This window comes from Lycorma delicatula, chromosome 1 (assembly GCF_047948215.1).
Source record: "Lycorma delicatula isolate Av1 chromosome 1, ASM4794821v1, whole genome shotgun sequence".
NCBI lineage: Eukaryota > Metazoa > Arthropoda > Insecta > Hemiptera > Fulgoridae > Lycorma > Lycorma delicatula.
Window position 1 is genome coordinate 324,555,108 of NC_134455.1, and position 13,705 is coordinate 324,568,812.

The 13,705-nt window shown below is 27.7% G+C and overlaps 1 protein-coding gene across 4 annotated transcripts in view; it reads right to left on the minus strand.

Moving 5' to 3' along the window:
* LOC142334209 (tubulin polyglutamylase ttll-4-like) overlaps positions 1-13,705 on the minus strand; it is a 153,513-nt gene that overhangs the window by 133,330 nt on the left and 6,478 nt on the right. For all 4 annotated transcript variants that reach the window (XM_075382043.1, XM_075382044.1, XM_075382042.1 and 1 more), the window contains exons 3-5: positions 11,309-11,430; positions 5,696-5,751; positions 3,508-3,633 (exon numbers count right to left, since the gene is read on the minus strand). In XM_075382043.1, coding sequence (XP_075238158.1) covers positions 3,508-3,633; positions 5,696-5,751; positions 11,309-11,430 — 304 coding nt within the window. The remainder of the gene's footprint in view (positions 1-3,507; positions 3,634-5,695; positions 5,752-11,308; positions 11,431-13,705) is intronic.

Genomic DNA, 13,705 nt, shown 5'->3' on the forward strand with positions numbered 1-13,705 from the left:
TTCTTGGTGGATAAGAATAAACGGATGTGTAGGAGAAAGAATGTTTGTTGTATAAGCGGAACAAGGAGATGTAATGGATGATGGTGGGTTTTCTGTCGGTCTTCTAAAAGCCATAATACACCAATGTTAAGACATATTTTTTTATCTAAGTCCATGTTTTGACATCTGTAAGCACAATTTCAAGGAAATTTAAATTAGAGCCATCTTGAATATGCTGGTGCATTTTGATTCATATTGTAATGGATAGGGAAGCTGTTCAGATGAAAGCAAATGAAAATGAACAAAAACCTACAACTAACAACAAAGAATTTATAGAAAAGCATAGAGGTGCAAACAACAGAAATCATTACGCTTGAACAAACAAAAAGGTGGGTTAGCTACTGTTTCTACAGGTCAACCCCTAAGCCCAGAGATATGAATACTGCCAAGGACCAGCGAGTTACAGTTTCTGTTCAGTGTGCAGGAGCACTCAAAGTGGTGTGCAATAACAAACAAATTTAAAGTAAGTCACAATTATTCCATTTTTGGACAGTGTTTAAATACAAGAAGCTGTTCAGTTTGTTATGAACAGGGGACAAAGTAACACTATTCATGTAAGCCAGTATCCTTTTGTAAATATTTAAAGTAAATAATTCCTGGAAAAAGTGAATTGCTGATTTTGTGATTGTTTGTTGAAATCTTTAGTTAAATTTGTATTATATATTACTATGTAGTACAGTTTATATTAAAATTGAAATTGTATTTTGTTATTTATAATTGATTTATTTTGTACATTGTAAGTTATTTAAGAGTAAATAAATTAAGAGTTTTTATAAAAGCTTTCTCTCAATAACCTTGTCGTACAGAGAACATGTGACAATATTTTAGAAATGCCTCTATAGACCTTGGACTAGAACATCTTTTTCAGACCTTTTGACATTTGACAATTGCTCTTTTCTCAAAACCTGTACATATTCTCTATCACCTAGAATCGGATATTTTCAAAACATAAGTCTTCGCTATGTCCACCTCTTTTTTTTTTTTGGATGAATACGTTGTGCATACTTCCAGCTACTTTGGAGAGATTCTCCAGTATCTGATATATCCTCAGCATCTAAATTTCAAGTAAAATTTTGTGATTTAATAAAACGCAATAAGAAAATTGCAATTGCTCAGCAAAGTAATAGTTTTCTTGGTTCTTTGCAGAGGAATCAAAATGTTGATTCAATTTTTAAAGACAGGTAAAACAAGCCCAAATATTCTTCCATCACTACTTACATTAAGCAACTGCAATACTGGAAAAAAAATCCTGTACTATTTATTTGCAATCTTGTGATCATCAAACAGTTATTTGATTGTCAAAGTAAATTGTGCAATTATTTTTAAAACACCTTCTACCCTGCCAAAATATTTCTGGATTGAATATTAATGACAGTATTGACTGAAATCATTTATTCTGTATTGCTATATACAGTTAATGCCAACTATCCTGATTAACATAACAGGTGTCGTTTACTCACAATGATTTACTATGTTCCTTCCACTTTATTCCTTTTGAATATCAGCTATACAGATATAAAATTTATTCTTTTCAAAGAAATTCACAAGCTTTATACAAAAAGTAATTTATCATCCTTCATATTTCCTTAAATATTATTAAGAAATGTAGAAAAATATCAACAGTTAAATACTGATGTTCAAGTATAATTAAATGAAGTCACTTACAAAATAAAACTAAACTGATTACAATACTGCAGGTTTTATTTTGAACTGAGTAACAAAAGCTTACAGTACCATGGAACTAGGTATGTCACTTTAATAGAATGAATGTGACCACTACATTTTGTGTCTTTTTATGAGAAACATGTTACTTGTATCAAATAAATAAAATTATGAGTACATGTTACATTACTCATAACTTTACTTCAATGGAATGCTCACCTGAGGTAAAATCAGTTGCTCTACAACTGATGATGGTTTTAAGTAAACTATCATCATTTCTGCAACATTTTATAGCTTCAGAATAATTTGGAACTTGAATTCTCTATGTAATCCAGATACTATATTAATAGATAATAAACTAAAACAATATTTAAATAATGCAACAACCAATTTTTAAATCATTATACTTATTTTAAAGTAATCACAGATTGTATTTTAAAAATACAATTCAGCTTGTAGATATCCAAACTTTTAATAAAATATTGTGCTAATTCATCATATTCATTGTTATTTATTTATGCATTAATTTCTTTAAGTTTTTGAAATTTTTTTACATCTTCTTTTGCATATTAATCTCACGTGTGCGCATGCACACACACACACACGCATACACTATGCGCACTCCTGAGATATTGACAAAAATGGTGTTTGTCTATCTCTGTCCTTTTAATTGCAGAATGACTGAATCAGACATTTAAAAGAATAAGGTACTGCCAGTGGTTTATCAACCAGATGGAAAGTAATGGGATGGGCATATTGGATGAGTTTTTTTAGTAATGAGGCGTGCTTTTTCACCTTAGCAGTTACACAATTGTCAGAACAACAGATACTGGTCAACACAAAATTGACACATCTTACATGAATTGCCGTTGCACTCAGAGAAGGTAGAGGTTTGGTGTACAATTTCTTGATAACAAATAATGGAGATGATTTTTTTTTGACAAAACCCTTGACAGTCCAGCATACCTGGACACGATTAGCAATTACTATCTCTTCTCCAGCCTAATGAATGCTACTGTTTCCTACATCAACATGGGGCAACTATCCAAAAACAACAGAATTTTTTGAAGAAATGTTTGGTAATCGTATGATCTTAAAAGATCTGTGGCCTCCTCATTCCCCAGACTTATAGTCACCAAATTTCTTTGTCTGGAATTTTTTGAAAAGATATTTATATAGAACAACTCGGTGCTCTACAAGACCTAGGGCAAGCCAATACTGCAGAGATAAATTCCATCAGCCCTGATGTCCTACAATATGGTGCGAAGAGTTCGAGTTCAGACCTGTCTCCAGGAAAATGGTGGACCATTTACAAAACTTGCTGTAAGACATTACCAGTTGTGCAAAATTATATTCCAAGAATCAAATCAAACATTATAGTTCCTCATGATGTGCACAGTAAAACGATTGAAAATATATATTCATAAGTTAATAAGTGATATCAAATAGTAAATGATTGGACATATATATATTCGTTTATTTAACAAATGTTGTTGCTCTTCCTATATATCCAGGCTGTTTATCATTTTTTCTCCTTGAGTTTTTGTGGCTATTTTTTTTTCCTTTTTTACAGGATCGAATCCAATAATACACTGTCATAAATGGATTTTACTACAAATGCTAGCAAATGTCTTTCTCTAAATTTATGTAGAAAAAAATCATGTAAAAATTCCCTAAGGAATTATCTTGATTTCCAATAGACATCATACACATATTTAAAAATTTCTCATTTTGCAAACTGATACACGAAAAATTAAAATTTAACTCATATATTTACAAAATGCGTAGTAAACTTAAAATTAATACCTGGGGCCAAAGAAGAATCAGATAATGATATTAAACCAAGAGTATCTCCAACAATATGTGATGGAGAATTTGAACAGCTCACACTTGATGAACTAATGCACATTGGTAAAAGATGCTTAGTAGTCTCTGAAAATTAAAATAATAAGAATGTATTAATTACAAAAGCTTTTTTTAATATAGTACAATTGCTTATTAAACTAAAGCTCATTTAATTTTATTTCAACATAATTTTTTTTTTTGGCAACAGTTAATCCAATAAATTAAATCGATAGTTTTCAGAATACTGTAATTCTTAAAAATAAAATATTAATTCTTTGCAAATTGAATACGTACATTCACATATAAAAAAATTATCAATTCATTCTAATATAAAATTTTACAAACAAAACAAATTAAGAAATAAATAAGAAAAAGAAGTAGTTAAACAATCAAGAAGGAAATTAAAATAAAATTAAATTATACACAAAATAAATAATAGCAAAAGAATAATTTTAATGTACCCTTAACAAAAAAATCAGTAATAAATTAATAATTCTTCCAATGCCCTCACTATTATTTCGCAATCAGAAATGCATTGATTTTCAGATTACAATGCACTACATATGATTGGCTAACCAGTAGACCCTACACACAAAGCATCAACATTCAACTCAATCATCACTTGACTCAGTGGATAAGCGTGTATGAAAATTCACAATAGTCAATATAATCCTTAGATAAAAAAACACATACACATTCATCATGACTCACAAAGTAGATAATGCTACCTGAATATGCCGGACAATAATGTTAACAGAAGACACCGAAGATAAAGAGATGTCAACATTCCAATTTGCAGCATCATAACAAGCCACGCTTCTAACTTGCCTAGCTCAACTTTTTCCCACCTTTCAGTGTAATTCAAGAATTGCTCAACCGATCTTCATCAAATTTTCACTTGCACAACTTCAGATAAACTAATACAGCACACCTAAATTTCAATGAAATTGATCTAGTAGATTCGGTATTTTCAAGTTACAAAATTTTATTTTTAGGCCTCTAAATAAATAAATAAGGAAACTACAAAATTTAAGCAAGTGGAAATTTCGTACTCCTCATACCTCAAAATGTAAAGAAAATTCATTTTCATCCCCACTCACAACATGAAACCAAAAGTAATACTGTATCTTTCTTTGTAAAGTCTGTAAAAAAATCACTTTTCTATATTCAATGTCTTCTTTTACAATAGGTTTTTGTAAGTATTATTTTATTCTAAAAATTTTTTTTAAGCACTAGTCAATTAATAATAAAAATCAATAAAACTACCCATAAAAATCAAAAACATATAAAATTATCCTTTCTCTTGAGATGTGGATTAAACAGATTCAAACATTACAAATTTTTTTTATAATTTATCAGATTAGATTGAAATTTGGTAATTTCTCTCTCTCACTCTTCTGAATTAATATGTAAAGTACTTTGTTAACACATTTTCTTTTTTTCTGCGGGCTCATTAAACAGTAATGTTCAATGAGTACATTAACAAAACCTTGCTATTTTGTTAACATATATAATTTCTTTGGTCTTTAAATACAAATTTATTTTAAATTACAGCATTTCTCATATTAACTTTCATGTCTACTGACATAAAAAAATTATTCATCTAAATAATATTTTATTTTAAATTTTATTTTTCAAACTGACATAATTTATTGTATTAAAATACAATTTATTATTGTATTTTTTCTTTATTTTATTATTGCTTTTAAGGTTATTATAATAGTACTTGATTATTATAATAGTCAGCATTTTTTTCCTTCAAAGGCACCTAATGTGAAGGTGCTACTTTCATTAAATTTGTGCAGTTCTAGGTAAATAAATTATTAACAGAGACAAGTAAAATATGAACAACACATTTGTATTTTGAATGTATTTGTGGACAAATTATTATCATCTGATGAAATGAAATTGCACCAGTTACACTGAGCAATAGATTAGGTTTTGACAATAAGCACAGGAAAGACCTGACTAAACTGTAAAGAACTACCAGTAGTTTTCAAATTATGAACAAAAAAAAACTTATTAATAAATGAGATTCATTATTGGCCAATTAGAGATAGCAAAATTAACTCTGCTTTGACACAATTACATAAAATACTGCTCAGTAAACAAAGCTTACAAATACATTAAAAAAAAAATCAATCAATACCTTCATTATAAACCTCTGGTTCCTCTTTTACTTCTTCTTCATCATCATCACAGGCACTATAAAAATATAAAATCAACACATTCATAATAAAGAAATCCCTCAAAAAATAGCTATTTTTCAGTATTTATTAGAAATATTTATTTAATTTAACATTACTAATTTAAACATCACAACACAAAAGGGGCTGAAAACAATCAAGATTATGTTAATCTCTGGCAAAACTACATAATAGTAATTTAATCAAAGAAATCACTATAACAAAATTCATATTTCTAGCAACAAGGCAAAAATCATTTATAAACATCTTTCTTAACATATAGAGTGTTTCTAAAATGGAGGGCTGGCTCTACTTTTTCAGATTCTACTCGTAAAATGAAACAAAAAATATCATTCGGAGAAATGGCAATTTCTCCTTTGTTCTCCCCTTGTCCACCAACTTGTTGTTTTTATATAAAAATTTATATCTCAAGTTCAGATAGATAAATCACATTAATATTAGGTAAGAATTATGATAATAATGTTTTAAAAATAGCAAAAAATCAGGACTTAAATACCTTTGTAAATTACAAAATGGCGGCCATGTTTATTTATCAAGCTGTTATATCTCCATAAATATTAGTTTTATCAAAATTTATATTATTTGCTAAAATATTAAGTCTTTTATTTTGAACAAAATGACATTTTATTTTTTTAAATCGGTTAACAAATACCCAAGTTATACGAAAAAAATAGATGTCATAATTATTAGGTCTATTATTGTGAGAAAATTATTATTTAATTTTATACTAATTTACAATACTAGAATTAACAATAAATAAAAACAATTAATATTTAATCGAACTGAACGTAATGTGGAGGACATGAAAACAGACACAAAATTAAACATCAATTTTCTTCCTTAACTCGGCTATTTATTAACAGATTAAAAAAGAAAAGTCATTTTGTTCAAAATAAAAGGCTTAATATTTTAGCAAATAAATAAATTTTGATAAAACTAATATTTATAGATAAAATGGATTAAAAAATAAACATGGCAACCATTTTGTAATTTGCGAAGGTATTTAAGTCCTGATTTTTTGCTAATTTTAAAACTTTATTACCAAGACTTTTACCAAATAATAATCTGATTTGTCTATCCGAACTTGAAATATAAATTTTTATATAAAATTAACAAAATGGCAGACAGGTGGAGAACGAAGGAGACTGCCATTTTTCCTAAGGATATTTTTTGTTTAGTTTTACACGTGGAATCTGAAAAAATACAGCCAGCCTAACACTTTAGAAACATTGTGTGTGTGTGTGTATGTGTATGTATGAGTGTGCATGTGCGCATGTTAAATTCTACAATATAAATCATCTAATACAGAATAATATTGAGATAAGATGTATCTTACATTAATTTTATCACTAAGGTACTTTCATGGAATCCCGCATCCTCAATCATGATTGAATTATTTAAATTAAATTTGCATATTAAATATTAAAAATAATGAAATAAACTATGTACAAGGCATAATGTTTGTTACATTATAGTAAAATTAAAATTGCATATTAATTTATTACACGAGTGCTACTATCTTTTCATAAAACCGTCTTATTTAATTAAATATAATTCAATTATGACTGAAGGTGTGGGATCCCACAAAAGTACTTTCATGATAAAATTAAGGTAAGATACATCTTGCTCAATATTTTGTACTAGATGGTTTATATCATAGAATTTAAAATAAAAAGGAAATATGAATATTAATAAAATTAAGTTCAGTAATTGTGTGACAATATGATGGAATATCTGTTTTAGAACATTAAAAGATCCTATAAACTCATGTCTACAAATGTTTTAATTTGAATTATGGTTAGCGAAATATTTTACCCTGATTTCCACTCATAAGGTAAAACAAAACTATATTGAAATTCTTATGAACTAAATTAAGGAGCAAATTTTGTGGTGTAGAAGTTTTTGTCCTGAAAATTTGAATCAGACAAGCTCCAGAATTGTACATCTGGTAGCTTCTGAGAAAAAAACTGTAGTTAAAAAAAAGCTTTTTTACATTTGTCATAAATTAAATTTGCCCAAAGGGAATAAAAATGGAACGCGTCCTCTGTTCAAACCATGGTCAAGAACAGAATTTTACTACAAAATTATATATTATAATTGTCACTACTGTAGACATTTACTATTTTTTGTTAATGTAATATAAGTCTTAAAGTTGATGAAGTTCATGTTTGCAGTTTTTTCCAAACAGAATTAAGTTTTTTTTATTAATATTTTTTTATAAAAAAAAATCATTACATTCAGTTTCATTTACAATGTTTATTTCTTTGCTTAATTTTATTTTATTATTGCATTTATATTTGTGTGCTTTGTGTATTATATTTATATATATAAAATAACATGTTGTGAGTGATTCACATCTAACACCCAGCTAAAACTACAGAAAATAAATTGATGAAAATTTGTATACATGTTTTTCTTATGGACCAAGTTCACAATAACAATGGATTTTTTCAAATTCAGTTTAAAGGACTAAAATAAATTTTAGAATTTTTTTTTTAAACCTGCTATTTTTTTTTTAATTTCCCAGTGGCAAATAAGGTTATCAACCTGATTTTTTGTATGTATAACCTTTATGTGAATATCTAAACAATAATTTCTTGATTTTTTTGAAATTCAACATTGAAAGTGGTGAAGAAAGGTAAAATTTTCAAACACTGATTGTAAATTTTCCCAATTTCTAACTAATAAACAAGATATTCACTGAATCTTGCAAATGTTCTTCCGACAAATATGTAGAAACAATTTTTCTTTAAATTTTATTATTTTAAAAGATAATTTTTTTTTTTTTTTACATTTTTGCTACTGCTATTGAATGAATCAATCTTTATGAGATTTGGTAACATTGTGATGGTAATTTATGTTTGTAATTCTGATTATATATTTTGTGAGCAAAGCCACATCAGGAAATCGATGCAACTTAACAAATCAGTTTCCTACTATTAACAGCTTAACGCCAGTACACGACCCACAGTAGTGAGTCCTGTGCAGACCACACTGTTGTTCTGAAGAAATTTCAATACACTGACAGTTTTTATAAATTGAACAAGCTTTAATTTTTATCTATCATTATTATTCTCCTAAGAAAATTGACGAACAACAAGGGGTCTCGAGGCAGAGCTCTGACCAGCTAAACATCCCTTAACCGCTACAGGAAATACGCAAGTAACCACATAGCGCAAGTGAAGCTGTGATGGGGATGCTAGTAATATGTATTTATTTTGTAATCAATTATTTTTTACTTTTTCTGGATGTTGTTGGTATTATGTGTTGGTTTTCTAAAAACTCCAGTAACAATTTTATTGTTTTCATTAATACTCATCTTTACAAGCAAAAATTATACTCATGCATTACTGATTTTCACAGCAAATTTTAATTTATTGTTATATGAATGTTAAAAAAAGAAACAATTAAGGCAGAAAAGTAAACACTAAGTAGAAAGGTAACACAGGCAGAAAAGTTTATATAATATGAAATAAACTAAATCTGATAGATGGACATAGAAGTACAAAATGGCAAAAGATGAACACAGAAGTACAAAATTGCCAAAGATGAAGGCAGAAAGTTACATTGAAACAAAAACTTAAAAGTAAGCAAGAGTTACATACATAACAAAGATATACTAGTTGAAAGTAAGAAGTAAATGATTACTAGAAAGCTTGTATCACACAGGAAGATAAGACAAACTTTGGGGAAATGAAACCAAAGAGTGTTAGTGATGTTCGAATTTATTAGTTAAACATGTTTTCTGTTATTAAAGAATAATCACAGAAACAGTAAACTTATTACTAAATATGTTTCTGTGATTTACAATGTCTCAGTTATTGTTATCTCAACTGGCTGTATTATATACTTGCTGCAAGTTTTTCACTTGAATTAAAATTATAAAAACAAAAGAATAACAATAATGGATGATCATGATTATTAATGCTAAAAAAAATGATAATACAATCAAATAAAATCTACACCTCAAGTAAATTATACCAAAAAATGTTCAACTTACAGGTTGGTCTAAAATGTGTACTTTTTGTCTGAATAATTATCTGAAAGTGTATAATTCTTTTTTCCAAAAAAAATAATTATAACTTTTAGTTTTAGTATTGTGTTTGTAATACCTGAGAAGTACTGTGTACTGAAACAACTGTTGTGATTTTTTAAATAAATATTGTGAAAAATCTAATAACACTTTTGTTTTCTTTTGTTACAATGGATTTTCATCAAATAATGGCTTCATCCATTGATTTGAAAATGATCAAAGCCACAAAGTAGAACATAATTAGAACTAGAATTTCAGAGTGAAAATCACACCTTGTCAATAAAATTGAACAGATAAGTCAAATATAGATAAACACTAACATTGGTACTTGGGATAATTACCCTAAGTAAATGTAAAACATTGAACAATATTTATATTGCCAGTAAAGAAACTAAATCTACCTCTATATACCAATAGAAACTAATGACTCCTACTGTAATCCATCTAATCCCAGGTTCATTCTCACATTTTCTTAAGTTTTTAATGTATTAGAGCACTTCTTATTAGTATTCCAGCTCTTACAGAAAATCTTAAATTTATAATTCTGAAATAATCTATTCAGATAACAACATGACTAAAACTATGTTATATTTCTTTTTGTAGGATTTAAATATTTTAGTTCTGGTAGTTAGTGAAAAATTTAAAAAGTGCTATAACCTTACTGTTTTCAGTTGCTTTCCTACCATTATATACATGCATTTCAGTAGAAATGTTTTCTGAGTGTTTATTATTAAAAAAAAAAAATGAGTGATATACCAAGGTTAAAAAAGGCAAAATTATTTCAAATAATTATCTGTGCATGTAAGACAGCTTAGCTACATTTAAAAAAAAAAAACCTCATGCAATGTTTGTGTATATATATCCTAGCCTACTAAACGGCATTTATATGTATGTATGTCTGTGTGTGTGTGTCCCTTAGCTTAGCACTGGAATGTACCGATTATTAGCGGAAAATTCCGATTCATCAGTACATGTCTTGTGGTGGTCAGGTGTATACTCCACCAATATTTATATTATTAACTTTATAATTGATATAACGTATATATGCAAAATATATATTAATATATTTTTTTACTTATGTGATTGCTTTTCTTCATAAAATCAATTTATGTTAAGACTCAGGTTTCATTTTCTCTTTTTTTATTTGTAAAAATAAAAATGTTTCACTTATTTCTTACTCTTTATAAATTTTATAATTGTTTTATATATATATATAAATTTTATGTTATGCCCAAGTTAGACAGGAAGATAAGATTTGTTCAACAACTAGTACCATTAGATAGAAGAAAAATAATTTACTAGATGTCATTCCAATTATTACCAAACTTGCGTAAGATTCTAAAGTAAAAGAGCTACATCAGCTGTGGGCTCCAGTTTTTTTAATAAGATCACACTCAAAATGAAAAATTAAAATATTTTAAATACAAATGAAATATACACATTCTTTTAAAAAAAAATATTATTAATACAAAATTTTCAAAAGAACAACTTAAAAACAGTAAAACATAAATGAAAACAATACCTGTCGGCAAATTCTGAATCAGAAGAAACAGATGTTGCTTCTTCACTGCTCGGAATGTTAGGGCGTGGAATTCTTGGAACCAGCATTGTAGGGTTAACTGGCAAATCTATAGTAGCCAAAATCTAAAAAAAATTATGGTGTTTCAAATAAAACTATTAAAATCTTTTAAATATGCAATACTATTATTAAGTCCAATATTTTATTTAACAACATCAGCATAAACAGGGAAGCAGGTCTACTAATGTACTGTTAATAACCAAACAAGAAAATTGTTTTTTTTTCTTCCAGAAATTGAAGTATATCTTATACTAAATATTATCTTATACTTAAGTAACATTATACAAAACAGTTTAATTTATTTAAATGTCACATTAAAATATTAACAGGTACTAAGTGTTTGTCCTGAAATAAAATGACTGAAACAAGTTTAACTGTATTTTAAAAAATAATCAATCATAAGTAACTACAAAACTTTTTTCCAAACTAACAGTTAAGTTGACTAATAATAACTTTACTAACATATCCATTAAAAAACATACTTTCACAAAATTGCTAAAAATGTGGTTCAACAATAAGATAATGTAAATAAATGAAGTAGTTTTTTAAAAGTCACATATAAATAGTATTCAGAAAATAAGATGTAGTACATGTGATAAAATGAACTGCATGCTGATATATTGCATCAGCCTGTTAAATGTTTTTAAAATTACTTTCAGCAAAACATTGAATACATTTAGATAAAGGAAACAAACTGGTTTAAACAGGAGTGGCTGACTGACAATATTTTGCAAAACATAGATGTTTTCAAATATGTATCAAAATCCTTTTTTTTATATGACTGATGAAAAGGAGGATGATTATGAGGTGGATGAAATGTTAATGATAAGGATGATTATTGTGATTATTGTGAGGTGGATGAAATGTGGAAAAAATGACCAACTCTTGCCAGGAATTGAACCCAAGACCAAATATGCTGATCATTATCCCAAATGCATTTTTGTTGCACCAACAAGAAAACAGAAACAGTAGAATAACTCATAAAAGAGTAAGAAAAATTGCATAAGAGATAACTGAAACTTTTTATGTAACATTTACAAATACAAAGTGAGAGATCAGTATGGAGTACTAAGGAATTCCAACTGAATCAACTTAAATATTAATGAAACTAAATCCAACTTAAATATTAATGAAACTAAATCTAACTCAAAAATAAAAAATTGAAAAATCAAATCCATTTATATTGTAGAGCACGCACAAGCTCAAGGTCCTTGTTAGGGTGCTGGATACAACATACAGAAACCATGTTAAACAGACTTGGCCACCAAAATACAGTGAAGAAAACTTCATAAATCATCACTCAATAATTTTTCATGTCCCAACATCTCAAAAATTATCTTCAACAAAGGTAATAACATAAATTATAGATGCATGATCTAGAGATGTTACTGTACAAAATTAATAACTGATAAGTTTAATGACAATGACCTGTCCCCATAACTGGGATTGGTATCACTGTACATTGTATAGGTCTAGTCCATTATTAACTATTCTTAACATTTCTATAATAAGAAATTAACAATATGTCAAACTACTTGCTTGGCATTCAAAAAGATGAATTATCTTTTTACATTTTTCAACACTTAGTGTTAATTAATATAACCAATACACTCACAGATTACATACAATACAATATATTTAAAAACTGTTACCACCTAAAAAGACCTTAGTTAGGCTTTTCATAATGTAATCGACTCTGTAGTCTAGGTAGGTGGGACCTCCCCTACAACTGGAGTTTTATGTGTATACACACACACACCCCAATGACTTTGAAAACTGATAAAATAAAATTACAAATGATGGAAAGTTAAAAAAATAATTGATTTAATAGGAGGGATAACTTCAAATGTAATAGTAAAATACATCAAAAAAATATTACAGTAAATATTTAATCTAAGAAAAACTGAACAATTTCCACATAAAAAGGCAGAAACCAATACATTTTATTATCTAATAAATAAATTCATGTCTTTAATTTCTAATCTACTAAATCTATGAAAGAAAGAAATTTGACAGTGGAAATGCTTTGGCAATTTTACAACTGTACAAGAATTCAGATAAACATAAACCACAAACAAATCTCATCTCTTTATGGACTTTGCAAAGACCTTAAATAGCATTCATCAATTATTACATAAAAATTGTAAAAGTATGGTGCAAGCTTTGTACCATATTTCACATTCACCTTCATGCTCAAGGTCACATTCATCTCAATATGGGTAGTACTGGGTGGAATTTCTAAGATACCAATCAGTGCAATATGTCTAATAAAGTACTGATACAAATAGAAATATTTCAGCCTTTCATGTTTACATAAAAATGACTTAACTTTCTATAAAA